Source organism: Emiliania huxleyi, assembly GCF_000372725.1.
Source record: "Emiliania huxleyi CCMP1516 unplaced genomic scaffold EMIHUscaffold_107, whole genome shotgun sequence".
In the NCBI taxonomy this organism is placed as follows: domain Eukaryota; phylum Haptophyta; order Isochrysidales; family Noelaerhabdaceae; genus Emiliania; species Emiliania huxleyi.
In genome coordinates this window covers 281858-308658 of record NW_005201984.1, presented here as the reverse complement: position 1 = coordinate 308658, position 26801 = coordinate 281858, and the positions used below count along the sequence as shown (strand labels likewise).

The 26801-nt window shown below is 66.6% G+C and overlaps 8 protein-coding genes across 8 annotated transcripts; 5 read left to right on the top strand and 3 right to left on the bottom strand.

Moving 5' to 3' along the window:
• Positions 1 to 1325: 1325 nt before the first annotated feature.
• EMIHUDRAFT_454325 (hypothetical protein) lies at positions 1326 to 5605 on the top strand (the record flags this gene model as incomplete). Its single annotated transcript, XM_005792542.1, has 7 exons — positions 1326 to 2061; positions 3365 to 3999; positions 4148 to 4284; positions 4450 to 4575; positions 4694 to 4997; positions 5065 to 5156; positions 5230 to 5605. The coding sequence occupies 7 exons, from the start codon at positions 1326 to 1328 to the stop codon at positions 5465 to 5467; spliced, it is 2268 nt and encodes a 755-aa protein (XP_005792599.1). The 3' UTR covers positions 5468 to 5605.
• Positions 5606 to 6491: 886 nt separating this feature from the next.
• Positions 6492 to 7215, top strand: EMIHUDRAFT_439755 (hypothetical protein). The gene is made up of 3 exons (XM_005792541.1): positions 6492 to 6750; positions 6826 to 6864; positions 6930 to 7215. The coding sequence occupies exons 1-3, from the start codon at positions 6509 to 6511 to the stop codon at positions 6991 to 6993; spliced, it is 345 nt and encodes a 114-aa protein (XP_005792598.1). The 5' UTR covers positions 6492 to 6508; the 3' UTR covers positions 6994 to 7215.
• Positions 7216 to 9608: 2393 nt separating this feature from the next.
• EMIHUDRAFT_361163 (hypothetical protein) lies at positions 9609 to 10438 on the top strand (the record flags this gene model as incomplete). Its single annotated transcript, XM_005792540.1, has 1 exon — positions 9609 to 10438. A coding segment is annotated over one exon (227 nt), but the record flags the coding sequence as incomplete, so codon positions are not given.
• Positions 10439 to 11453: 1015 nt separating this feature from the next.
• Positions 11454 to 12694, bottom strand: EMIHUDRAFT_223038 (hypothetical protein; the record flags this gene model as incomplete). Its single annotated transcript, XM_005792539.1, has 4 exons — positions 11454 to 11667; positions 11733 to 11917; positions 11987 to 12193; positions 12269 to 12694. 4 exons carry the CDS (start codon positions 12692 to 12694, stop codon positions 11454 to 11456), a joined length of 1032 nt encoding a protein of 343 aa, XP_005792596.1.
• Positions 12695 to 14054: 1360 nt separating this feature from the next.
• EMIHUDRAFT_466586 (hypothetical protein) lies at positions 14055 to 18208 on the bottom strand (the record flags this gene model as incomplete). Its single annotated transcript, XM_005792538.1, has 6 exons — positions 14055 to 14463; positions 14573 to 15149; positions 15681 to 15811; positions 16131 to 16353; positions 16498 to 17129; positions 17292 to 18208. Coding segments are annotated over 6 exons (2648 nt in total), but the record flags the coding sequence as incomplete, so codon positions are not given.
• A 1246-nt stretch (positions 18209 to 19454) lies between these two features.
• Positions 19455 to 20338, bottom strand: EMIHUDRAFT_439754 (hypothetical protein). The gene is made up of 2 exons (XM_005792537.1): positions 19816 to 20338; positions 19455 to 19643 (listed from the first exon to the last, which is right to left on the bottom strand). The coding sequence occupies exons 1-2, from the start codon at positions 20313 to 20315 to the stop codon at positions 19565 to 19567; spliced, it is 579 nt and encodes a 192-aa protein (XP_005792594.1). The 5' UTR covers positions 20316 to 20338; the 3' UTR covers positions 19455 to 19564.
• A 440-nt stretch (positions 20339 to 20778) lies between these two features.
• On the top strand, positions 20779 to 21882 carry EMIHUDRAFT_417407 (hypothetical protein). Its single transcript, XM_005792536.1, has 2 exons — positions 20779 to 21393; positions 21474 to 21882. The coding sequence occupies exons 1-2, from the start codon at positions 20866 to 20868 to the stop codon at positions 21759 to 21761; spliced, it is 816 nt and encodes a 271-aa protein (XP_005792593.1). The 5' UTR covers positions 20779 to 20865; the 3' UTR covers positions 21762 to 21882.
• A 658-nt stretch (positions 21883 to 22540) lies between these two features.
• On the top strand, positions 22541 to 25590 carry EMIHUDRAFT_466584 (hypothetical protein; the record flags this gene model as incomplete). Its single annotated transcript, XM_005792535.1, has 6 exons — positions 22541 to 22660; positions 22730 to 23185; positions 23637 to 23754; positions 24026 to 24426; positions 24939 to 25010; positions 25435 to 25590. The coding sequence occupies 6 exons, from the start codon at positions 22541 to 22543 to the stop codon at positions 25588 to 25590; spliced, it is 1323 nt and encodes a 440-aa protein (XP_005792592.1).
• Positions 25591 to 26801: the final 1211 nt, after the last annotated feature.

Genomic DNA, 26801 nt, shown 5'->3' with positions numbered 1-26801 from the left:
GCGCTGGAGAGCTGTAGAGCTGGAGAGCGCTGTAGACTGGGCTGTAGAGCTCTACATCCGGCGCGTGACGATGTGAGTCCGATGTAGAGCGATGTAGAGGCGCTCTACAACGTGAAATCTCTACAACAAACTCTACACCATAAGCGGCGAACGAGGCACGGTCGCTCTCCGACATGAGGCGCGTTGCACTTGCCAGTGCTGCCCTGGCCTTCTGGCTTCTGTCTGCGTGCCCGCCCAATGGGTGGCAGGTGCCTCTGCTGCTGTGACATGCCTCGCACGGCTGCGACTGGCCGGCGCCTCGCCCTCGGCGCGTCAGCTCGGCTCGGCGTAGCGATCGTGGCCAGCGCAACTCGCTTGGACTCAACGCTCAGCCAGGAGCTCCCGCACGCGCTGGCGCGAGGCATGGCGCATGGGCATGCAACGCGCAGCAATGCTCGCCTCGCTTCGCGCAAATGCGACCGTCCTCGCAGCCGACAGTCCACCGCCTGCTAAAGAAGCACTGCGACGAATGCGGCACCGGCGACGCATGGCAGGCTGGTCATGACGCAGTTATAGGGTGTTGTGTGCCGTCAGAGTGACTATCTGTGTGTCAGGGATAGTCAGGGCCGTCCATCAGAGCTCCAGTAAGCTCGGAGACACCCCACTAGCGCGGCTCGACCTCTTTGAGTCACTGCCTTCCCAGCGGTTTGGCTGTAGAGCCTCTACAACAAACTCTACAGCAAAATCGCGCTCTACATCGCTCTACATCGGACTCACATCGTCACACGCGCCGGATGTAGAGCTCTACAGCTCTACACAGCGCTCCAGAGCGCTCTACATCTCTACATCTCTACAGCGCTCTACACTCTACATACTCTACACCCTCCCTCAGAGCGGGCGAGGTAGCGGCGAGGCGGCGGGAGGGTGAGGGGCGAGGGGGGTGGCGGGTTGGATCACGAGGAGGTAGAAAGTCGGGCGCGAGCGGGCGAGGTAGCGGCGAGGCGGCGGGAGTGTTTTTTCACTTCCAGCAGACCTTCTCTCTCTCTATATATAATATCTATCTATCTATCTATCTCCACGAGTCGCTAGCGTGTTTTCTTTTTCACCCTCAGGAGGGTGTAATGTGTGAGAGAGATGTGTGTGAGAGAGAGATGTGTGAGAGAGATTTTTAGGAGGGCTCTCAAGGGTAGATAAGGGTCAACCTCCAGCGCTCCAGGAGACGGGAGCACCTTTCCTTAGCGGAACCCTTTCCTCCTTTGGGAGCTCGTAATGAGTTGGGGTTCGATAAGGGGAAGGTGTGGGTCCCCCGGACATACCCCGGCCTTTTTCATTGCATGTCAATGCACATGTCTCGCAAGCGTGCGCGATCGTCGGCCGCCGACTCCTCCGCGTCGACGCGTGACAGACCCGTGCACGTCGGAGCCGGGCTCCTTCCGCAGCGCCCGGAGGTCATTCAAAAGTTCCGTGACGGCGACCTCTGCGACGTCGAGCTTCAGCCAGCCTACGGGCCAGCCGTGCGGGCACACAGAATCATCCTGGTCGGAGTGAGCCAATACTTTAAGGCGCTCTTCTCGGGCACGTGGTCGGGAAGCGGTTCGCACGATCTCTCTGCCCTCTCTCCCGCTTGCCTCCACGCCTGCCTCGAGTTTGCGTACACCGGCGAGGCGGAGGTGGCGGATGAGGCGGCGCTTTCCGAGTTGGTTGAGGGCGCATCGTACTTGCAGATGGACGAGCTACTGGTCTCAGCGTCGGAGGCGTACGAGGCGCGCCTCTCCGCAAAAAACGCCCTCGCCGTCTGGCAGCTTGCAGAGGCGATCGGGCGGCTGCCGCGGCTCGCAGAGGCGTCAGCCTGGGTGGCGAGAGTAAACTTTGGCGAGGTCGCGAGCGACGAGGCATGGGCGTCGGCGCCAGCGTGGATCGTTCGCTCGCTGCTGGAGGACGATGGGCTCCACGCGAGCGAGGAGGAGGTGTACCGCGCCGGCGTGGCGTGGGTGAAAGCGCGCGATCCCCCGCTCAGCGAGACGGAGGTGGCGGAGCTGCTGGCGAGGGTGCGGTTTGCGTTGCTGCCGCCGGCTTTGCTCCGTGAGGTCAAGGCCGAGCCGCTGCTCGATACGCGGGCGGGAAACCGGATGCTCCTGGAGGCACCTGGATCTTACATGAACTCCAAACCACCGCGGACGCGCTCTGGCATGATGAAGTTGTACGTGGTGGGCGGCAGGGGCGGCAGGGATGGGAAGTCTCGCCTTTGCAGCGCAGAAGTCTTTGGACTGGGCGGTGCGTGGGAGAAGTTGCCGGCAATGGCGACAGGGCGGGCCAGCACCGTCGCGGTGACGGTCGACGGCAAGTTGTACGCGGTGGGCGGGTACGGCAGCGGCGGGCCGGCAGGCGGCCACGCCTCGGTCCTTGAGTCGGTGGAGAGGTACAATCCGGTGGCGATGGGGTGGGAGGCGATGGCGCCGATGATGGAGGCGCGGAGCTTTCACGGCGCGGCGGTACTTGATGGCAAGCTGTATGCCGTGTGTGGTGAGGGGAGTGGCGGCGAGACGCTTGGGTCGGTCGAGCGGTACGATCTGGCTGCGAATGCGTGGGAGGCGGTGGCGCCGATGACAACGGCGCGGTCTCGTCTGGGCGTTACTGTGCTGGACGGCAAGCTGTACGCGTTGGGTGGTCAGCGCGATGACGGCGATTACCTACGCTCGGTCGAGCGGTACGACCCGGCGGTCGATGCATGGGAGGAGGTGGCGCCGATGGCATCGCAACGGAGCGAGCTCGCCGTTGCGGTGCTCCGCGGCAAGCTGTACGCGGTGGGTGGGTTCGGTGGCCCCGAGGACGAAGATCTAAGCTCGGTGGAGCGCTACGACCCGGCCACAAATACATGGGAGGCGGTGGCGCCGATGTCGATCGCCCGGGACGGGCACGGCATGGCTGTGTTCGGTGGCAAGCTGTACGCTGTGGGCGGCGAGGACAAAACTGGCGCCGTCCTCGATTCGGTCGAGGGGTACGATCCCACTGCAAACATGTGGCAGCGGATGACCCCGTTGCACCGCCCTCGGAAAGGCCACGGCGTAGCTTGCGGGTGACAGCGGCAGAGACCAGTCCCGCAGGTGCTTGTACGATATGTAGTTGCAGGTACCGGATGTAGTTGCGTACGTTCTGGGTGAAAAGGGAAAGGGTGTGTGTGTTCTCTAGGTCCCAAAAGGCCTGCGCTTCTGGCCCCAATGCAAACCAGCGTCCAGCCTCAAACACAAACTCGGCTCAACCCTCACGCCACACGAACACGCCACACAGCTCACGGGCCCGAAATCGTTTATTCGATGACGAATTCCAGCCCTTACAAGAAGGCAAGCCGCGGAGGGAAAAGAAAGAAAATGGCGAGCCGAAAAAGCAAAGATGGCGTCGTTGGCGCGGCGGAGGGCGTTCTTGCTGACGAGAGCCCTCCTCCTCCTACTCGCTTCCACCCGCTGCGCGGAGCAACCTCCGGCGGAGGAGCAGGAGCAGCTCTGGGAGAGCGCGCGACGGGCGCTCAAAAAGGGCCTGCACAACAAGGCTTTTGAGGCGTACTCGTCTCTGTCAAAGTCGCTCGGCCCACCGGACGCAGTGCACTGGGAAAAGCATCCGGACAAACGGCTGGAGCTGCAGGAGGGGCTCTGCCTCTCGGCGGCGCGCCTGCGCAAGGAGCAGGTTGCGATCGGCGCTTGCGAAGCCGCGGGAGGGGCGGTGCGCGGTGGCAAGAGGGCGTCAGTGGGGATGCTAATGGCGCTCGGAGAGGCCAAGTTCTTCGACGGGAAGTGGGAGGAGGCCGGCGCGTACTTTGCGCAGGCTGAGGCGCAGGCGCGGCGCGGCGACGCGGTGAAGCAGGAGCGCGAGGCGGCCGAGGCGCGTGGCCGTGCAGAGGTTCGGATGTTTGTCTCGTTTGGGCGGCAGCGGGGCCGTCCCGCGGCGACTTCGCTGCTGTCCAAGAGCCGGAAGAAGGTTGAGGAGGCGCTGGTCGAATGCGCCGCGACCGCCGCGTGCAAGGCGGTCGGCACGACGACGACGACGACGACCGTGGGCTCGACTGCTGCGGGCGCGCTGCACACCGCCTCGCGCAGCGACTCCTCCTCGCACTGTCCCGACCTGGGAGCCTCCTGCAGGCCCGCAGCACATCTCCTCGTACTCGTCCTCGGAGGTGCCTCCCGGCACGGCCAGCAGCGGGCCGCTCTACGTGCGAGACGCGCAGACGCGCTACCTCCGCCTCGCGGGCAGCCCTCTCAAGAGCCGCTTCCTGCCCCACCCGAGCCCGCGGCTGGGCGGGCGCCAGCCAATGTGCGAAGGCGGACCCGGCGCTGCCCGCCGCGGTGCGCCCCTCACCACCCGGGCGCTGGGCGCGTGTAGGCGCGAGCCGATGACCATCCAGCGAGCCGCGAGCGCGCGGGAGGAGGCAGCCACGGCGCGCCATCCGCCGAGCGCCGCTTCGGATTGAGAGTGTAGGCAGGCGATGAGTTTGTGCGACTCGGAGGCAGCCACGCACCCGTGCGCCGCCTTCGTGGTCGAGGTCGGCGGCGGCGGCGGCGCGACGCCGCTCTCTGCGGGGTCGGTGTTCCGAGTCTCGTTTTGGTCCGCCAAGATCTCTCGGGCCGAGCTGAGCAGGAGTGCGATGCCATCGAGGGAGCGCCTCATCCGCTCGTCGAGCATCCCTCTCCCGACGCCTCCCTCCCGCCGCCCTCGCGCCCAGGAAGCCGCTGCCGCGCCTCACGACAGCCACCGCGGGCGTGGAGCTGCCGGAGGTGCTCTCGTTTGTGCGGCTGCCGGAGGAGGCGCCGCAGCAGCAGCAGCAGCAGTCGCAGCAGCAGCAGCGGCGTGAGCGGAAGCAGCAGCAGCAGCAGCAGTGGCATCAGCAGCAGCAGCAGGCTCGGGGGCAGCGGGGGCGGGGCGGGGGCCGCTTCCCGCAGCAGCAGCAGGCGCCGAAGCAAAAGGTGCGCGACTACTACGCGATCCTCTCGGTCAAGAGAGGGGCGAGCAAGCGCGAGATCAAAAAGGCGTTCCGCGCGGCGGTCGCTCCGCGGCCCAGCGGGTGCGCGCGGTCACACCCCTCGCCGTGCACAGGCGTACCACGCGGCGGCCAAGCGGTGGCACCCGGACAAGAACCGGGCGGAGGGGCAGGAGGCGCGGCTCGAGAAGGCAGAGCGCAACTTCAAGCGCGCCTCGCCCCCGGGGGGGGGGGGGGAGCCCCTGGCAAGGCGGCGGAGCGGGTGCCGTGCCGTGCCGTAGGCTCATCGCGCGCGCGTACGAGGTGCTCTCCGACCCCGACACCCGCGCCGCCTACGACCGCGGCGAGAACGTCGACGACCCAAAGTGGGCGCAGCGGCAGTCGGCGCAGCAGGAGGCGCAGCGGCGAGGCGGGAACGTGCGCTTCAACGCCGGCCCGCAGGGCCAGCAGCAGTTTCAGCGCAAGGGCGGTCGAGGCGGAGGCGGCCAGCGTCGGGGCCCGCGGACCTTCCACTTCTAGCGGCTCCAGAGCGTCGTCCGCTAAACCCTCTAGTCCGGGCAGTTGGATCTCGGTTGATCCTGAACTATGTGAACAATGTGAACAATGTGCCATCGCTGGATTTCTTCTCGTTTCTATATCAATAATCAAATATAGCTCCCAGACAGCAAAATTAAAGAGCCCTGCCCATATTGTGCCCCCCGCACACAACGCGCGCGCGCAAAACGGTGCGGGTCGGTGTGGACCCCTAAGAGGTGTCTAGAGCGGCTTCGTGAACACTGTCACTGAGTAGAGTTGATAATCCCTGCATGGTGATATTTGTCCCTCTTCGCGACTACTGTCCGGTGTGGTGTGCCGTGATATTGGATCCGAGGATGTGAACGACACACGACACGTGTGTCTTTGCGTGTGAAGAGCACCGCCGGCGCCAACGAAGCAACGAACGCGACAACACAACGCGGCTTTTCGTTTGCGCGGCCGCGTGAGCGCTCGAACCGGCTTGTGGCTTCAGCCGCGCCCTCTGCGCCGCGGGTTGGTTACCCCGGGGTTGTGTTTTTGCGTGAAGAACGACGTGTGTTTGAACGCACAGGCCGACAGGAGGTATTTTCTTCTCAAATAAATACGCAAGGTCGATGTGCGGGTGCGAAAGAGTCCCCCCCCCCATCCACAGGGCCTCCAGGGCTCATCCTCTCATTCATAAACCAGCGCGCAGCGCCGCACGTATTTTCTCAACAACAAGAAGATCATGACACCGCGGTCTCAATGTAATGTCCCACCCCCCTGCGCGCGGGCCTTCTAGGCCTGCGGGTACGTACGTAGTCTCCTCCCCAGGGCCTCCAGCCAGAGAGAGCCCGCTCGCACCTCACTCAACCTCTCATGGACGATATTTTCTTCTAAAGAAAGAGAAAACTGACAGGGGGGGAGGGGAGGACGGCACGCCGCCTTGGGATGGGAGGAAACAAGGGTGTTGGTTCTTAGAATCTAGAAATCTGTGAAGGACCAATTGGTGCGAATCGCCAATTAGAGTTTCCGACTCACGTGTGCACACGAACTGGCGCATCCATGGCCGCAGCTGTGCTCAACGAGTGTGCGATCGCTTCAGTCGTGCTGCAGGGCGCAGCGGGTGCTGTGAAGAGACGCGCGACGTTTTCAGCGCAGCTCGAGGCCCAGCGGGACTCTGTCTGCTACCGATTGCGAGCGGCTGAGCACGCGCCGATCAGTAAAACGTTTGACTCTGGCACGGATGAATCCGATTGGTGGGTTTGCTCCAGCGGGCCGTCGGAGGACCTTCCCGACGCGATGACGTGAGACTTCCCTCCTCTCCGCCGCAAACCTCGCCGCCTCCTACCCCTCTCCACGACGTCCGCCTCGGTCTTCAGGTGCTTCATCGCGCCAGACTGGATGAACCTCCCTACAGGGCGAGCGGAATTCACGCTTGCGCGCCAAAGTGCCGGCTACCCGTCCAACCACAGTGTCCCAATAGGTATTGGATCTGCTCGGACGCGCCCGCTCTTCAGTCGGGCATCTCCGCGGACGACGCCTACTAGAGGGCGCTGGCAGCGGCAGCGGCTGCCAATCGGCTGCCAATCGTCTGTGGCGTTTGATGACTTTAGCTTCTAGTCAAGCTTCTTCGGCCCGGTTTGTGGTCTGTCCCCATGTGGAATGGTGTGGTCTAGCATATGTCGCGTCCAGCATGTGTGGTGTCTCTCTCTAAAGCGCGATCAGCGCTGTGTCTACTTTCTAATTCCCTGGGACCAGGGATTTGAAGCATAGCTGAGGACGACTGTGGTGCAGCCTACTCGATGCTCGCCCTGCTCGGGTCGACTGCTCGGTCGGGTGTCGCGTCTGCCCCACTCCTAATACTAATCTCACCCCGGTGGCCCCCTGGCCGCGGCCGCGCGCCGCGCGGTCTCTCTCGGCGGCGATACGGAGTTGGTGCCGTGCGTAAAGAAAGAAAAAATAGAAAAAGAGGGTTAACCAAATTCTTTAAAAATTCGTCTTGTCCTTTCGCAAACCCCCTAGTGTCGGAAACGACCAGGGACCCCTAGATGTTACCTGCTGTGGCCCGCTGATGGATGCCGGCAACTCCGACGCCACTGCGCCCTCCAGAGTGGGCGAACAGGTGCGGATGTGCGGGGTCACGCGGATCGTGCAGTCATGACCCCGCTGCCCTGACTCCCGACAACGGTCACGGCGGCTGCGGTGAATGCGAACCACATTCTGACGCCACCGGCCGACCCCCAACGCCGCCCCCGACGTCGTAATGTCGGACGCGTGCAGCTCATCCGTGGAAATGAGTCCGGAGGCTGCACTGCAGGGGCTCGCGAGAGCGCATGCCGCCTCAGCTCGTCGAGGCCATCTGCAATGTCACCGCCGAGCAGCTCAGCCCTGAGCGCGTGCGAACTGCGGTGATGGAGTGCACGGACCCCGACGAGAGCAAACGCCCAGCGGCGCTGAAGGCGCGCATGGAGGAGCGTGGAGATGGTGTCGACGACTCGCCGACCGATACAGACGACGATGTCTCGACTGCTATCAACCACTACCTCTCAACATGCGACCGGAGCAGGAGGGGCAGCGCCGAGCCGTGGACGGAGCAAGAGGACCGGCAGCTGCTCCACGCCTTCTGGATCTCGCTGGAGGTCCCCACTGCTCCGCTCAAGTCGGCGATGATCATGTCGGTCTCGGGTCCACGGAGCGAGACCGCGATGAAGCGGCGTCTCAACCAGTTGCGCTCGCGCCTCCCTCCCAACGTCGCTGAGCAGGCGCTGCCATCTCGCCAAAAGCAGCTCCAGACGTCGCGCTGGCTCGAGCTGGCGGAGCGATGCTGCAACACGCAGACACGGCCGAGCGGGCCGCAGCAGAACGATGTTGCCGTGGCCAAGGCGGCGCGCGCTGCGATCGCCGATGACGAGAACCTCGACGACGCCGACAAGCGGGCGCTGCGGCGCGCCGCTGGCAGAGTCCCGCTCCAGCGGCTCCCGCTCTCTGGGCTGGCGGCGAACCACACGGTGCCGCCGATGCGCATCGAGGAGGGCTCAATCGTCTCGCTGCAGCAGCGGGACGGCAAGCGGATCGACCGCGGGCGCGTCCCGACCGCGGCGCAATACGGGCCCTCGGAACTCGGATCTGGCCAGGCTGAGGCACACAACGTAGAACGTGCTCGACGTCCAGAGTGGCACCTCGATCGCCGACCTCCTCTCCAACGTGAGCGCGTGGCTCGACAGGTGCCAGCCATAGGTTCCTACCCGTCGTGACTAGCCCCGTACACGCCGCTTTCGTGGGGGCGCGGAAACACACTAATAACACGGCGGAGCTGTCAGCATTGGCGGAAGCTCTTTCGCTCACTACTCTACACAGCACCACGACCAGCAGGCTCACGAGGGGTGGTCCGAACGGACAGCGAGTACGCGATGGCGTGTGCGACGGGGAGAACCTCCCCGGGGGGGAACGCACAACTAGCGAGCTATCTTCGAGCAGCGTGGCGGCACTTGGCGTCGAGGCACGAAGTGACATGGAGACACGTCAAGGGGCACAGTGGTCATAAGTGGAACGACTACGTCGATAAGCAAGCCGACCTCGGCAGGAGCGGCGCGAGGGATTGCGGCGCGCCGGAGTGACAAGATCTATCCCAACGGACGCAGACGACGCACGACGGGGAGATCAGCGCCGTGAGCGGCGACGTGGTTATTAACGGAGGAGGTACAACCATCCCACTCGACGACATCGGTGATGGGGCTTCTAGCTACGCTGATAACACACCCGACTCCCCCGCAGCTCCCCCGTAAGCGAACCGCTGCCTAGCGCCCCACCCTCGCCGGCCGCCTAAAGCCCCAGTCGTGGAGCAGGGGGTGATATGGATTACATACATACACGCCGAGCGCGCAGGCGCGACATATCGGAGACAAGAGGGGGATCCGACGTGAAAGAGCTATCGAAATCGACCTACGACCTTGAGGCTGCCGATCATGGCACATGGCCTTCGCAGCTTTTCCACCTGTCTGTCAGCTGTCTCTCCTTTTCTTTCTTGAGCACTCGAGCACTGGATAGGGTCGATTCCGCATGGACCATGGTTGGTACGGGACCCCTCGATCGATCGTCTCGCCCTCAGCGCACCCGCGAGAAAAGAAAAAAGGTTCCTGCTTTGTGGGCCCCCGGGCGCTTGAAACTCTGCGATGAGCGGCTTTCTCGGCAATGCGATCGACTTGCCACAATCCGCGCTGCCGCTCATGACGCTTTCGAACGTAATCGCTGTGATCGCGATAGTCTCCTGGCCGGCACGACAGCTACTCTCCTGGCCGGCGCATGTGACTACCCGCCAAAAGTTCACGTGCCCGCTGCGGAGCCCGGACTGAGAACCCCAGCCACTCTCGGTGCGGGAACATGCGTGTCGCGGTCGTTATAGGTGGGGTGACCGGCCGGCAGGCATCTCGCAGCGTCTCGCGTCCGCAAGTGGCTGCCGAAATATGTCGGCAGTCGCAGCAGAGGCAGCCAAGGAGGCCGCGGCAGCCGCGGCACTCAGGCTGAGGCGGGAGGCAGCGGCAGCGGCAGCGGCGAGCGCAGTGGCGGAGGCGGAGGCAGCGGCGGTGGCGAGGGAGGCGAGGGAGGCCGAGGCTGCAGTGAGGGAGGCGAGGGAGGCCGAGGCTGCAGCGGTTGCGAGGGAGGCGATGGAGGCCGAGGTGGCCGCAGCGAGGGCGGCGATGGATGCTGCGGTGGCGACCGCGGCGAGGGCTGTCGTGGAGGCTGAGGTGTCTGCCACGAGGGCGGCAAAGGAGGGAGCAGCCTGCAAGAGGGCGGCGGTGGCTCAGCTCGCGAGCTCGCAGGCGCCTCCCGATAGATTGCAGCGACCCCTGCGCCGCCACGCACACGGCCCGCTGCGCCGCCCCGCCGCCCTGTCAGGTCCTCCTCGAGCGCGCAGCTAGCGCCTCCGCAGGCCTCTCCGCAGCCGCCGAGGCCGCGGAGAGGGCGAGGCGCGAGGCGTCCTGTGCGGGCGGTGCGGCCGCGGCGCTCGCCCTCGCGTTTGCGCTGCTGCTGCGGCGCGCGCAGCTCAGAGCCGGCGAGCTGACTGCGGCGCTCGACGCGGCGCGGCAGCGCCTCGCAGCGTGCGAGGGGCCGAACCGCGCTCTGCGCAGCGACAGCGCCGGCGCGCCTCTTCCGAAGCCGCGCTTGCCGCGCCGCCGCGCTCTCTTCAGGGACGCGGAGGCGGGGGTTCACCTGGCTCCGCCGCCTCCGCCGCCCGCTCCGTTGTCGACTCCACCGTTGCCGCCGCGCCGTGCGCCACCGCGCCCTCTCTCCGATCTCTGCGCCGCGGCGGGCGGGCTGCATGCGAGGGGACAGGAGCGGCAGGGCGAGGAGGGGCGGGAGGCAGAGGACGACGGCTCCCCCGCCCCGCCGCCGGAGCGGCCCATGTGCACGCACAGCGCGGAGGGCAACGGCGACGAGGACGTCGCCTCGCCCTGGCGCAGACCGGCGCCCCTCGCGGCGTCCGCTCCCTCGCGGAACACCACGCCGCCGCTCGAGGCGAGGCGCGCGCCCTCGTGCCTTGCTGGAGGCGCGATCGCGGCGGCGGCGGCGGCGGCGCACCCGTCGACGCCGACCGCCCGCCCGCGCCCACCCGCACCGGCTGCCGGGAGCCTCAGCCAGCCACGCCGAGTGCCCCCTCGCCGGTCGCCTCTCTTTCTGGACGAGTTTGGCGTCTTCCCTCCAGGAACGAGGTGACCTGCCTCCTTACGATCAGCTTATAACTACCTCTGCATCGTCTGTCACTCTCCCGTCACTTAAGTTGGCCTTGAATGTCGTACTTCTCTCTCTCTCTCTCTCTGAATGCCGGCTCGTACGGCTTTTACGCGCAAGCGCCCACGGGGCTCAGAAATAAGAATTTACGCAACTTCTTCAAAACCCCGAGAGCGAGACGCGAGCGAGAGACGGGGACTCGTCGTTTTATAGGGGATTAGCTGACTTTTTCTGAGAACACGTTGACACTACGGGGTGGTCTTGGCCTCTCTCTGTCTCACACGGGGAGGAGCGGCTGCTGCCTCCGCGGGGTGCGACCCAAGTGCGGCGCCTGCAAGTGCAGGACCGGCGAGGCCACCAGCGGCTGCCCCTCCTCGTCCAGCTCCGAATCGCGCGCCTTTGCGGCGGAGGGCGCCAGCTGATAAAGCCCCACGCCGGCGGCCGCGGTGGCGACGCCAAAGGCGTGCAAGGCGCTAATGGAGGTGCCGAACCTATTCACGCTGGGTGCGTGAGTCCGGAGGGCGTCTAAGCGGCCAGGCCGGCGGAGGCGGCGGACCAGAGCGCGGCCGCTGCGACGATGATGACCCGTTTGACGACCGACACGACCGCCGCAGACACGGGCGAGGCGAGCAAGCAGAGGAGCCAGAAGGAGAGCAGCTTGTCGGCGAGGTTGCAGCAGCCGTTGAGCAGCAGCAGGCCCACCGTGCTGTAGTCGGGCCGCATGGCGCGCGGGAGATCGACCTGGACGTGGCGTGGACGTGTCACGGACGTGTCCTGACGGTACCGTGTCGCGCGAGAGGGCAGGTCGACCGCGGCCCACAGGGGCGCTAGCAGGCCGGTCGCGTAGACGGCGGCGAGGGCGAAGAGCTCCATCTCCGAGGGCGGCTTGTCTCGCTTGTCGGGCGAGAGAGGCCTGGCGCGGCTGGAGCCAAGGCACTGCTTGGCGAGTGCAGCATGCACCGCCTGCGCCAGCGCCGAGAGCGCTGCGAGGAGGAAGCCGACGAGCCGGAAGTCCACCTGCGGGCAGGTGTGTGCCAGGTCAGCGACATGCGCACGGGCACATGTCGCCGGCCAACCAGACGAAGGCGCGACCTCGGTTGCCGAGGCGAGGCCGACGCCTGCGACCAGGAGCAGCAGCGCCCCGAGCCGCATCGGCGGGGTGCGCTCGCCGAGGAGGATGGCGCAGACGCCCGCGGCGAAGAGCGGCTGCAGCGTCTTCACGACCTGCGCGAACGACACCGCCGCGTGGAGCAAGGCTGCTCTGTATGCAACGAGAGCAATCACGAGCGCCACGGCGACGGGCATGACCCTCCTGGCGTGGCGCTGCAGGTCGAGCCATCGGCCAGTGGTGACGCGGAAGTGGAGGACTGAGTAGAGCGAAGAGAAAAGCTGCTGCCAGAGCGTCACCGTGAGCGGCCGAGGGAAGCTGGTCAGGATCTGCTTTGTGAGAACCGAGTTGAGAGTAGAGGAGCCGTAATAGCCAACGACGAGGAGCGCGAGGAGGCGCGGGCTCGCCATAGACCAGAGCGGTTGCAGGCAAAAGTGGTCGCTTGGGGCGGGCGAGCGAAAAGAATTTTGCCGGCGCCTGCGAACCTGTCGCTGTCCCTTTTGTCAGTAGCAGGAGAACTAGGAGAGCGCAACCAGTAGGAGGCCCGCGCCTGCCCCCGTGCCGCCGGGTGCAACTTTGTCCTATACGAGAGGGGAATCCCTGGACCCTGTCGTGTGGGTGAACCCTGCCCAGCCAGCCCCCCTCCGGGTCGCGATGCGCTCCCCGCTCCCGTTCCCCTGTGTCCCTGATCGTCCTTACAAGATCCTGCTCGCGCAGGTGGGGACCCTGTCCTTCTCCCACCCCTTGTTTGGTGTGTCCGTTTTATTTATTTATTTTATTACCCCCCTAGTTCCTCCCACCCCTCCCTTGGGTTGTCCGTTTTCTTTCTTTTACCCCCCCTAGTTCGTGGGGACCCCCCCGCCGGTCGGTGGTCTGCGTGACGACCGACCCCCCCCTCGGTCGGTGTCCTTGCCGTGAGCCCCCTCAAACGCTCTGTCTCCCTCCTTCTCGCGAACCGCCACGGGCGCTTCGAAATCGCCGGTTTTCACTCTGAAAACTAGTTACGCAGCCAAGCGCCAAGGAGACTTCTTCGCCGAGGCCCGAGCAAGCCCGACCCCACACATGTATGTGGAGCATCTACGCAGTCGCAGGCCTGGTCCTGCTTGCCGTCGCTTTGTACAAGCTCTGGCCGCGCTCAAGCGGCTCTGAGCGTCTCGGTCTCGAGCTCAGCCACTCGGACGACGAGGAGTGATTAGACGGGGAGAGGGCGCTTGGTCTCTAGTTTTCGAGATAGTAATTTATTCACAGCTGCGGCGAGCGTCGGTGTGCGGTGTGTGTGACCCTCGAGCCAACCCGACCGACCCCCCCCCCGCCCCCTCGGTCTGTGCTCCGACCGACCGGACCCCCCCTCCGGTCTGCGGTCTTCCGCGGCCGTCGACCGGACCCCCCTGCGGTCGGTCGGTCTGCGCTGGGCGCTCAAACCGCAAACTCGGCCTGTTCACTACAAGATGACGCTCGTATTATGCGACTCCCTCGCCCAGTGTCGTGCGAAAAAGAACCCGCTAAGCACGAGCGACGCCTCGGATACCGGTGTCTTTATATTTTGGCCCCTTGCTTGCGAACTTTTGCTCTAGACTAGGTCTAGGTCGATCCCGATCATCCGGCCGCGGGGACCTCTGGTCCTGGGGATGCGCGCTTCATAGCTCCCTCCCCGTCCCTGAGCGCTGAGCGTGAGGCCCTGTGTGCGCTGTGGGTGTGTGTCGTGTGAGGCTGATGAAGATGACCGCACGACGCTCCAAGAGAGTGCTCCAAGTGCGAAAAAAAAGGTATCCGTCGGCTTCGGCCTCCACAAATACGTACTTTATACACATTCCGACTTCCACACGTCCGTACGCAACGCCTGACATGTACATGTGGCGCTATTGTCGCATGCACTTGCTCAGATACAAGAGCCCACTCACACGTAGAAATGTTGAGGCTAATACGGCCTCAAGACCTGTACGAGTATGCAAATATGCGGTCTGAGGAGCCGGACACCGCAGCTGTAAACGGCCCGCCGCGTTGTCCCGGCTCAGGCGGCGAGGCTTCGCTGGTCGAGCTCCTGCGAGAGCGCGACCAGCGCCGCCTTTCTGAAGTCGGGCTGCTCGAACCACGGCAGCGCGATCTGCGTGAAGAGGGACGCGTGCACGAGGTCGGTCGGCGTGCGCTGCATCACCTCCTCGAAGGGGCAGCCGCCCTCCTATAACAGCGATTTTTAGCTGGTGAGCAGCTCGTGGGATGCCTCTCCTGACGGGGCAGCCGCGAGTCTCCTCGGCGAGGGCGGCGTGGAGGAGGAGGGGCGGCTCGACCGGCCCGCGGGCGCAGGAGAGGCTCGGCAAGCGCGAGAGGGAGGGGCGGCGCGAGAGCGAGTTGCGCCGCTTCGGCGACGCGGCGCGCCCGCCGCCGCTCCTGCGCGACGAGCCGCCCAGCGAGCTGGAGAAGGAGGGGCGGAGGGCGACGGCGCTGCACTCCTCCTGCGGCGGCTCGCGCGACGCGGCGACCTGCGCGCACCACTGCCGCACGTCGTCGGCGAGGTCCTCGCCGCAGTCTCCGCCAAACGTCGTCGCGTCGAGCAGCAAGAGCGGCACCACCCGCCCGTCCAGAGGTCCAGCCAGAGGCCACTCCGCGGCGCTGCAGCCAGCCACCAGCGACGCGACCTCGAGCGCGATCTCGCGCGCGCCCGGGTTGTGGCGCGAGAAAGCGAGGACGAGCCGCCCGCCCTGCAGCCTCGCCGCCAGCCGCGCCTCCGTGTGCAAGTACAGCGCGTCGCTCCCCAACGAGATGCCTGAGATGCCGCCCCGCCCGCCCTTCCCTCCGCCGAGCCTGCCACCCGCCGCGGCCTCCTCGCCCGAGGCGCGGCTGCTGTGCCACAGCCCCCTCGTCCACCTCGAGGCACCGCCGCCACTGCCGGGCACGGGACGCGTCTCTTTGGGTGCAGGGAGAGAGCGGCGCCCGGCGCCAGCAGAGGAGGCGCCTAATGACCGATGATCAACGATACCACTGGCTGTCACGCTCCCCGCGTCCGCCCTCGAGGCGGCGGCGCCACTGCCGGCGCCAGCAGAGGAGACGCCGAGGAGCGTGCCGATCGCCACAACGCCTCCACGGCCTCCAAGCGCCCCGCTCTCCACCTCCTCCTCCTCGATGCGAGCAGGGCCGGAGGCAGCGGAGGGAGCGGCGGAGGGGGACGCGGCGGAGCGAGAAACGGCTGTGGCTTCGGCCGCTGCGTCGTGCGGCGTGCTGCGGCGTGCTGCATGCGGAGTGCTGCGGAGTGACGCGAGGGGGGTGGCTGTGGCGTCGTCGGAGCTGCGGCGAGCGACACGCAAGTCAGAGCGCGGGAGGTCGCAGCCGCACGCGACGAGCACCTATTGGTTGTAAACTGTTACTCAACGAATCGATGGCCGGGCAGCGCAGGCGGACGCGAGGAGGGCCTCGGCGACGATGCGCTTGAGCGCGACCTGCTGGAAGGCGTCGGAGCGCTGCCACGACACGACCGGTCGGCTCGTTCCAAAGATTTCGTCGCGGATCGCCTCGGGGCAGTCGCGCCTCGCCTGCTGCAGCGGCAGGCCGCCTAATGCAGCCACGGCATGCGGTCAGACAGTCGTGTCACGGTTGCCCTCGCACGCTGCAGCGGCAGGCCGCGCCCTTGTTCTCGTTCGCCTCGTGGACGAGTATGAGCGGCTTTCCGAGTCGGACGGCCGCCTCGTACTCGATGGCGCACGCCTGGGAGAGAGGGAGGGTCGAGAGGAGCCGAGAGGAGCCGAGAGGGGCCGAGGGGGGCCGAGACATGAGCCTCCTCTACTCGCATCACGCCTTTGAGGCGAAGTAGCCGCGCGAGAGGAAGAGGAGGACCACGTCGGACGCGGCGACCTCGTCGGCGAGGCTGCCGAACTCCTGCAGGTTGTCGACGTCGAGGAAGATGTCCATGCCGGGTGCGAGCGTGCTCAGCCGCCGCTTGATCAGGTGCACCTGGCGTGGCAGAGGGGGCAGGAGGCGCGTCGAGGGACCCGCGTGCTGCACGGCCGCCGCTGGGCCACGGTGCAGCGCCTGGTCCTGGCCGCTCAGCCACGTGTGCGAGAGGAAGAGATGGTACCTGCTCACAGGCAGAGCTGGTGAGAAGAGAAGAGAAGAGAAGAGAAGAGAAGAGAAGAGAAGAGGTGGTACCTGCTCACAGGCAGAGCTGCTGAGAGAGAGTGGCGCCTCGCACCGACGCGGAGGGCGTTAGAGGAGGAGGCACTTGCCGCCGGGCGCGGTGTGCGAGAAGCGGAGGGGCAGTCGGCTGTGGCGCCACAGCAGCTGCTTCCTCCGGCTCTGCAGCCGAAAGGAGTAGAAGAGCAGCGCCACGCCGCACGCGAGGAGGAGCAGGCCCGGCACGCCGACACCGACGCAGAGCTTCCACACCAGTGCCTGCGCCTCGTCGCGCCGCCTCCGCTCCTCCTCTTCCGCCACGAGGATGGCGTCGCGAGGCGGTGTCGACCCTCCGCCAAGCCAGACCATGCCCGCGGCCGCCTCGGGCGACAGAGTCGCGAAGCACGGGTTTGCGCCAGCCTCGAGCGGGAGCGGGACGTAGTCGAGCTCGCCCGCCCCGTCCTCCTGCCGCCACGAGCGCAGCTCGCTCGATAGCGACGCGACATTGCGGTCTCCCGCCCCGTGCCCCTCCCCGCCGAAGGAGACTGCGCCGCTCGCGCCCTCAAATGAGACGCGCCTCAGCAGCTCTGCGGTGGAGAGGTTGGCGGAGGTGAGGTTGCCTTCCCTCTGCTCCCTCAGAGCAAGCGCGACGGTGGCGGTGGCATCGAAGGCGTAGGCCGTGTTTTCAGGCGGGTCTGCAAAGGTGGAGGGCTCCATCCCGCCGAGCTGCGGGTCCATCGCCTGTCCGCGGATACAGGCGTGAGAGAGGCGGCCAGCACCCAATCCCCTCGCCACTGCGTCTGGGAGAGAAGGGTGAAGCGATCTCGGCTCTCTCTCGTATATCCTCGGCTACCTCTCGGCACACCTCGGCTATATCTCGACTCTATCTCGGCTAGATTGCGCCTCGCACTCCTTTGGGGAGAGGCGGGCGAAGGACTGCTTGAAGAGCCCGAAGCTCTCGGTGTTTGGCGCGTGGCCTGCCTGCAGCATCCCCTCGAGCTTGTCTCGTGTGGTGTTGGAGATCCGGCCGGCGTCGACCAGAGCATTGACCGAGGCGGGCGAGAAGGAGCGGGAGCCGATCCAGGCGTGCGAGCCGCTCAACAGGCCAAGAGCGTCCGCCTCGTTGAATATACCGGGCAGGTCGTTGACAAAGGCGAGAAGCACGACGATGGTTTGCGGCTGCTTGCTGAGCGTCCGGACAGCTTCACGCGCAGATTGCTCGTCATCATATTCGAACTTGATCTTTAGAGGCGGGTTGAGGCCGCAGGCTGCTGCGCGCGCCGCGATGAGCTGCGCGTACGGACTACCCCAGGCGTCATTGACGTGAACGATGTTGAAGTTTCGCCAGCCGAAGCCGCCAATCGCGCTCACCACAACCGCCGCAGAGTCCTCGTCAGTCGGGACGGTGCGGGAGAAGGCGGGCTTGTTTGAGAGGACAACGGACGTGGAGCCGTACGACACGAGCGGTAGGTCGAGGAAGTCGCCGCGCGGATATAGGGAGATGCTGCTTGCAGAGCGGTACGGACCGACGAGCCCGGCGCTTCCCGCATCCTGCGCCACTCGGAAAGCCTCGACAGCACCGTTTGGTGTGTAGGCGGTGTCGTATAGTCGGGCGGAGAGGTTGAAAGCGAGGCTCGAGACGCCGGAAGATTGTGAGAAGGCCGGCACCACGCTGCCGTCGCGAGCGTTGAAGTGGGCGACGGCGAGCAGTGCGGCGCAGGCCATCGCCTTCCAGTGCTGAGGGTCGCCGTTGTCAGTCAGTGGCATCAGTACGCCGATCTTGTGGAGATCAGGCGCGGTGAAGCAGCGCTCTGACATCCTGAGGCGACTGCAGCGATCAGGCGGTTCCGACACTCAGAGGTTTTTTGGGCTGGAGCCAAGGTACGGCGGCCGCGTTTTGGTGAGCTTTTGGTACTCAGTAAAAGAATTCCAGTCTGCGCTCACTCAGTGTGTTTGGCATGAAGGTTGCAGCGAGAATCGGCGAGAGACTGCGAAGAGAGATAGGAAGAGGCAGACTCCCTAGGGTGGGCGACGGATAGCGCACCACACACCTCTCCTTGAAATCCCTGTGTGGTGGCGGCGTGCCGTCCTCCCATCCCTCCCTTGGGTTGTCTGTTTTCTTTCTTTTCTTTAAAATCCCTGAGACTGCGAAAAGAGATACGAAGAGGCAGACTCCCCAGGGTGGGCGACGGCTAGCGCACCACACTCCTCTCCTTAAAATCCCTGTGTGGTGGCGGCGTGCCGTTCTCCCATCCCTCCCTTGGGTTGTGTGTTTTCTTTCTTTCTTTCTTTTAAAATCCCTCCCTTGGGTTGTCCGTTTTCTTTCTTTCTTTCTTTAAAATCCCTGTGTGGTGGCGGCGTGCCGTCCTCCCATCCCTCCCTTGGCGTGTCTGTTTTCTTTCTTTCTTTCACTCAGTGTGCCTGTGGTTGCGAGAGACTGCCAGTGAGAAGCTGGAGGCAGGTCGCTAGACTGAGATGAGACCGCCAGTGGAGTTGGGAGTCCACCGTGCACCTGGCACCGCGCTGCGAGCGCCGAGCCTGTCGTGACTCGTGTCCCTTGTCAGGAGCAGGACCAGGAGAGCCCCACCTGTGCGGTCAGCCGCTGTGCGCTGTGCCCCTGATCGTCCTTTCAAAATCCTGCTCGTGCAGGTGTGGTGTGGTCCCTGTCTCCTCCCCCATCCCTCGTTTCACGTTTGGGTTTGTCTGTCTTCTTTCTTTCTTTTTTAATGGCTCGGGGTGTCCGGTTTCTTTCTTTCTTTCTTGTGTTGTGGCGGCGTGGCGACCTCCCATCCCTCCCTTGGGTTGTCTGTTTTCTTTCTTTCTTTCTGGGCGAATGGGACCGTTGTGGCCCATTTGTTTCTTCGGCTCGAGAGCCTCGAAGGCGGAAAAGGGGAACCATCGGGGGGGGGAACGAAGAGAGAAATAAGATCTTTCTACTTTCACTAAGTCACGTAGTTAATACGCTCTAGTATAAGCCAAATACGAGAGGGCGAGCGGAAGACCGGAATCGTTTCCTCTGCGCCAACGCATGCAGTGCCGCCCTTGTGCCCGCGCAGCAGCGCCCGGGGAGAGAAACGCGTCTGCGACGCGGAGCCGGGACAGACCGGCGGCTTCCGCGGGCACGCGCAGCCCCGAGCGGCAGGAGGCGGCAGGAGGCGGCGAGGGAGGGCGCGGCCTCAGGCGGCCGGGGCGGCCCACGAGAGGGTCTCCGGGTCCCAGGCGAGGTGCTTGAGCCGGTCGTCCATCATGGCCTGCCGCGCAGGCGGGAGGGGGAAGGGGCGGTCGGTGTGCGCGGGCGGGGGCGCCTCGTCCGTCCGCCCGCGCGCGTGTTGCAATGCCACAGGCTCGACGGCCGACAGCCTTGAGAGCTGGAGTCAGGGCCGGGGCAGAGGACAGGGCGGCGGGGCTGTTGCTGGGCGGCGCCCGCTGGAGGCGCGCGCGCAGCTCCGACTTGAGGCCGGTGGTGGAGAGGCCGTAGCTCAGCAGATGGGCACGCAGCTCTCGCAGCGTCATGTCCTCGCGCACCTCCGGCAGGCTCTGCGGCACCAGGTCCAGCACGGCGGGCGCAGCCTCGGCGGGCGCGGCGCTGCCAGGCTGGCCGGCGGTCGTGGCGGCGGGAGGCAGCTGGGCGCGCGCGTCGTCGAGCTTCGCGACCCAGTAGGCCGACACTTGCTGCAGCGCGTGCTCCGAGTCGACTTGCTGCTGCGCAAGCGCGAGCTCGAGCTGGCGCACGCGCTCCCGCTCGGCCGCCAGGTCAATCTTGAGCTGCTCGGCCTCGAGGGAGCCGGCCGAGGAGGGAGCGCCCGCCCCGAGCGCCGCGCCGGCGAGCGCCTGCTCGCGCGCGACGAACTCGTCCATCTCGCGCAGCCGCGCCTCGGACTCGGCCCGCAGCTGCGCCCGCTTGCCCTCCCAGAACGCGGCCGACATCTGCTGCAGCACGGAGATCTCGCTCGAGTCCTGGCAGACTGCGGCCGCTCGACACGAGCCGGCTCGCGACGCGGGGCGGAGGCCGCTGCTGAAGGAGACAGACAGAAGAAGCGCAGGCAGCATGCGATCGCTGTCGCGGTCCCGGTCCGATCGCGGTCCCGGTCCGACTCTCTGCGACTGCGACTCGCTGTCGCGGATCTGCGATCTCCTGTGCCCCAAGAACAATTTTTTCGCATATGAGTCAGTATCCAAGATCCTGCTCGTGCAGATGGGGACGCTGTCCTTCTCCCATTCACGCTCCTCTCGGCTCTGACCCCGCCCCCTGCCTCACGACCGCGGGAGGGTGTTCGACGCTATGGCGCCATCGAGACGCGCTCTACGAGCGACGGTGGCACGAGCGACGGTCGGTGGCTGGGATCGAAAAGAGAAATTCCCGCCCCGCGGCAGCCATAGGAGCAGAATGTTCGCCCTGCTGCTGCCGCCTGCACTGTCACTCCTCGCTGGCTCTGCGCCGTCGCCGGCCGCGCCGCGTGCCGGCCGCGGCGCTCGCATGGCCGGCGGGGACGTGCCCTCGATCATCGTCGGAGGTGGCAGGATCGGCTCGGCGCTCAAGGAGCTCGGCGTCGAGGGAGACGTTGTGCTGCGGCGAGGCGACGCCTTCCCAGCCGCACCCGCCTCCGGTCCAATCTACGTGACGACGCGCAACGACGACCTCGCTGGCGTGGTGGCGGCCACGCCACCGGAGCGGCGGCAGGATCTGGTCTTCCTGCAGAACGGCATGCTCGGCGAGTTCCTCGAGGAGCAGGGGCTACCCGACGCAACGCAGGTACTGCTGTACCTCGCAGTCGCCAAGCTGGGAGAGCCTCCCATCGACGGCATCACCGACACCAACCCGGACGGCCTCACCACAGCGAAGGGGCGATGGGCCGAGGCGTTCCGGGCGCGGCTCGCCGGCGGCGGGCTGACTTGCCACGTCAAGCAGGGCGACGAGTACACCAAGGCGATGCTCGAGAAGCACGTGTGGATCTGCGCCTTCATGGTGACGGGCGCGCTGCACGGAGGAGTCACGGTCGGCGAGGTGAGCGCTGTGAGACACGCCACTGCCTCTGGCTCCAGCCGCGCCGCGCGGAAACCGCGCCGGGCCTATCCCTCGCTCAGGTGGAGAGCGCGCACGCCAGCCAGCTCAGAGCGCTGGTCGACGAGCTCTGCGCGGCGGGCGAGGCGGCGCTGGGCGTGCGGCTGGAGCCCGGCGCCTTCGAGCGGCTCGCCGCATACGGCCGGTCGGTGGCGCACTTCCCGACGGCAGTCAAGGAGTTTGAGTGGCGCAACGGCTGGTTCCACAAGATCAGCCAGCGGGCACTCGCGGAGGGGCGGCCCGACCCGCTGCCGCTGCACACGGCGGCGCTCCAGGAGCTGGGCGTGGTGAAGGAGGGGGCGCGCGTGTGAGAGTACCAACGAATGTTCTTACCGCACGACTGTGATGTGTGAAGGGAAGTTCGGCGAGGGAAGAAGGGGGAGTCTGTTGCGAGTAGGGTTATCGAGCTAAGATCAGGCAGTGTTTTGGGGCAGCTTTGAGCCTTTGTGCTTTTTGACCTAGTTGTTCCACACAGCTCCTGCTGTGCTGTTCCGACGGCAGACACAGACCGGCCCCGACCCCGCGCCAGCCGCCCCAGGCGTGCAGGCCTGGCCACCGGCACCGTGGGTAGATACTTAAAACGCGCCTCCGCCTGCAACTGCTCAGCTCGCCGGGATAAAAAAAGAAAAGATCTGGCTTGGCCGCCGGGTTTCGCAGAGCGAAACAACACAAACGTTAAACGGCTGACCGCACAGCCTACTCGCCCAAGTACTCGCTCTCTTTTATGTCCCACCATGCAGTGAGCATGCAGAGCGCATCTCTCTCTCTGTTGTGCGAGGCGTGAACCGCGCCATTCGCTCTCACCTGGCAACCCTGTCTGCACGCCTCGCGCGCGCGTGAACAGGGCTCCAGGCCCCAAATGACGTGTGCGTGTTAGAGTTGTTTGGTATTGAAAATCTCTCTCTGATCTAACAACGGGGCCACGGCCTGGCCACGGCGCTCTGAATGGCGCTGCTCTATTTGCCCTCGCTGGACTCGCAGCCCCGGATGGCATCACTGTCGCCCCCGCGTGCAGCGACCTGGCTGGGCGTCCGCACCGACCGGAATTCTTTTTCTCGCTCTTCTTGAACCCCAACCCCACCTGCCGCCCATGAGCATGATCCACCGATTCCAATCCTCCGCCGCGAGTTTGTGCGACCTGCTGCACGGGGCGACGCCGGACGGAGCTCTCGGCCAGTCGCTGCTCGGGCTGCCCGAATTCGACGAGCTGGTGCGCCTCGTGCGCCGCTTTCGTCCGGACCGGCGGCCGTCTCTCACGGGCCCACCCACCCTGCCGCAGGCAACGTGGCTGCTCGCAGCGCGCCAGCACGCTGCCACGCTGCGAAGTGGCCCCGCTGCAAACACTCGCGGCCGGCGACAGTCTTCCATTCCGGCGCCACCGCCCCGCAACGCCGCCGGCCCTCCGACAAGCCGCCGGCCGCGGGCAGGCCAGCCGCCGCTGGCGCAGATGCCGTGCATGCGCAAGCCCGCCCCCAAGGCCGTCGCGCCGCCGCCAAGGCCAAAGACGCCCGGCCGGCGGCGCGAGAGCATCCTCGAGCAGCCGCCGCGGCGCAGAAGCACCCGTCTCAAGCCGGACACCACAACCACACCGTCCGCATCCCACCCACCCGGCGAGGCGCCGCGAGCGGATGCGACTGATGCGTGCGCGGGCGAGGCTGAGCCGCCGCCCGCCGTGGACGTCGAGCCACAGCCGCTCCCGAGCGCGGCCACAGCGGCTGAGCCGGCGGCGGCGGAGGTTGGCGACGGCGGCGACGGCGGCGATGGCCCAGAGGAGCAGGCATCGGAGGAGCGGGCGGAGGCGGCAGCCGAACCGCCACTCGCCCCGACGACGCCGCTCGTTGCGGAGGAGGAGGCGGCGCACGAAGGCGCGCCCCCGCCCTCGGCGGCCCACCCCGCCGCTGCACCACACACGACCCCGGCCGGTGGCGGAGGAGGAGAAGGCGGAGGCGGAGGCGGCGGAGGAGGAGGCCGCCGGTCGATGGACACTCCGACCATGGAGACGTCCCCGCCCCGCTCGACGCGGAGGCTCGCGGTCGGCGGCCGGAGGGGCGCCGGCGGGGTCGGAGACACGCCTCTCGCCGCGCCCCTCTCCTCGGCTTCGTCGGAGAGCACGCCGAACCTCGGCTCGCCGCAGCTGCAGCCCGAGTCGTGGAGGGGCGTCCACTCACGCCGCCGGGCGTGAACAGGCTCGCCACCGCGCTCCATCCGCCGCGCCGCTCAGCCCTCCTCCGCCGGCGCCGCCGCCGACCCCTCCAGCGCCTGCAGTGGACCTCGCCATGACGCTCTTCGCAGCCTTTTGGATAGGTCCCTCCGCCGGCCGCTTGAGCGCGGAGAGCGACCTGCTCCTCACGCCGGGCGCGAGACGCCCACCTCCGCCCCTCGCCCACCCCGCTCCTCTCACCCCGCCCTGCTCGCCCCTCTCCCGTCCCACCTCGCCCTCACTCGTCCCGCTGACACGCCCCGCTGACATGTACATGTCCCGCTGACACGTCCCGCTGACACGTCCCGCTGACACGCCCCGCTGACATGTCCCGCTGACACGTCCCGCTGACACGTCCCGCTGACACGTCCGCAGGCTTCGCGCGCACGCCGCCCCTCAGCATCCGCCGCCTCTCGCGCGCGATGACGCACTCGGGCGCAAGGCGCGGCCTGGGGATTGGGGCTGGGGCGAGCCGCCTCCCGACGCCTCTCCACGGCCGCACTCCTCGCCCGCACCGCAGGTCGCGCTCGAGCAGCGCCTGCTCGAGCGAGGCGACTCCCGTGATCCGCTCGCCGCCCCGCTCGACCAAGCGCCCGCCCGCCAAGGCCGACCAGGCGGAAGAGGGCGAGGCGGCGGTCGACCAGGCGGAGGCGGGCGGCGAGGACGCGGGAGCAGCGGCGGGTGCCCTCGAGGCGGCGTGGGAGGAGGAGACGGGGCTGCCGACCGGGCCACGCCCCGCCGCTTCTCCACCAGCCAGGCAGACCCCGCCGTCGCGCGTGCTGCGCAGCACGCCGGCGAGGGCGGCGGCGGCGGCGAGGCGCGCGCGGGGGAGAGGGCGAAGGGGAGAGAGAGGGAGGGGCGCGTCCTCGACTCGCCGCCAGCTTGCCGTCTAGGCGCGCGTGCGAAGCGCCGAAGAGCGCGCCTCGGCCGAGCCGCAGCCGCCCCCCGCTCAGCGCCGCCAGACATGCCCGGCCCGCTAGCGCTTCCAAGCCTGCCCGCTCGGTCTCGCCCCGCGTGACTGCCACCGGGAGGTCCCCCGGGTCGAGGGAGGGGGCGGGCTCGTGCGCGCGTCTCTTCACGCCTCGCGCTGTGACCAGGCGCGTCTCCTTCCCGAGGATGATCGCCTCGCCCGCGCCCAACCACTCCCCGCCGCCCGCCGGGGAGGCTGGCCCGCCGGCTCCGCTCGTCGCCGCGCCGCCGCTGCTGCTCGAGGCCCTCTCCCGCCCACATCGTCCGCTCGGGCACGTCCACGACGCGTCCATGACTCGGCCGCCGCATGCCCCCGCAGGAGTTCCCGTCCGTCTTTCGCACGGGCGTCGGAGCGACCCAGCTGCTCGCGCTGCACGCGGCGCTCGCTAAAGTGTCGCCCCTCCCTTCCCCGCCCCGCCCCCTGCCCCCTGCCCCGCCCTGCCCCGCCCCTGCCCTACCGTGCCCCGCCCCACTTTGCCCTCTTGCCCCGCCCCGCCCTGCTGTCCCGGCCCGCCCTGCCTCTCGCGCCGCCGGCCAGCTCTTCACCGCCGCGCAAGCAGGAGAGCGGCCCCGCCTCGCTCGAGCAACTCACGGAGCGCGTGGGCGGCCTCGACTGCGAGCGGGCGCGCTCAAACCTCGGCCCAGCCTCGGCCCAGCCTCGACCAAGCGTCGGCCTCGCCAGCGAGCGGGGCACGCACACCGCTCGAGGGATGCTTTGGCCTCGGCTCGGACCTCGAGCGCCTCCTCGGCACCTCGCCTCCCTCGGCACCTCGCCTCCCTCACCCACAGGCGCGCCTCCTCCTGTTGCCCCACAGGTGCGCCTCCTCCTCGAGGTGATGGGGTCGCGAGGCTTGCTCGACCAGCACCTCGACCAGCACCTCGACCAGCACCTCGACCAGCAGGCCGGCCCAGGCGGCAAGGGGCCGAGCGGCAGCCTCGCGCGCTGGCAGCTGCGGGCCCTCGCGGACTGACGATGGGTCCCGCGGAGATGGGCTAATTGGCGCGCTCATCTCGGGAGAGGGGGGCGGGCGACTGGAGCACGCGGCTCGCGACAGCGGCGACTCGCCGGCCCCCGCCATCGCCTGGTGGTATAGGTACGTTGCATGCTAGAGGTTGCATGAGAAGAGGCTTGCCACACATCGCGGTCACATCCGCCGCGGGAGCAACACCGCAGGCGCAGCTGTCGGCTCCCGCTGTACCCCGGCCAAGAGAGGGCGTTGGGGCCGACCCCGTCGGTTGTCCTGGAGCCGTGTATTTTGACCAGGAACGGGGCTACGGGGGGCAGCGGGACACACTCGTGCGTCGTGGTCCGGTGTTACTCTTAACTGAGGTAGGGGGTCTCTAGACAGGACAGCGCCCCCCAAGAAAAGCACAATGAGCGGAGTTGCTTTTTCGTTTTTGGCGAAATCTCACCCCTCTGGCGTCTGGGGGTTCCAACTAAATAAATAAATAAATAAAACGTACACCTCTACTAGGAGATGGGTAAAAAGGAACAGGTCCCCGCCCTTGCGATCTTTGTGCAGGGTTCTTTGTGGGTGTGGTCGGCGACTAGCCGGGGTCGTCCTCCCGATGGGGGACTAGCACTAGCCGTCTTCCACATGGTCCCTCGGGTCTCTGCTGCTCCTAATCTCTTCGTACATCCTCCTGCTGATCTCCGCAACGTCCTGCTCCCTCCCTCGTCTCGCCCTGCGCGACTGCTCCGCCTCACCGTCTTCTGCCCTGCGTCGTCTGGCGGCGGGTCCTCCATAGTCGTCGGTTGTGGTCGCCGCCCTCCTCGTGCCTCTTCCCAACGTTCCCTCGGCGGTCGATGCCGTCTGGTCCGCCTCCGCCGTCCCCGGGTCTGACCTGCCCTCGTCTGCACTAGCTTCTGTTTCGTCATCACTGGCGCCTCTCCTCTTCTTTCTCCTCTTCTTGTATGCTTTGTACATTGCGTCGATTCCTTTTCGCGTGAGCACCACCCTGAAGCTCGCCCAGCAGCGGAACCGCTCCCTAAGTCGAAGGAGCATCATCAGTCTCGGTTCCAACTACGAAACAGCAACTTTTTAGTTTTTTTCCCGGGGTATGGTCCTGACCGCCCAAGGCTAGCCCTACCATACCCCAAGCAGGTCTTCCAAGAGGTGGGTTTTGGCCGAGCGTACCAACTACCATACCATACCCCGGAAAAAGTTCAGTCGCGCTCCCA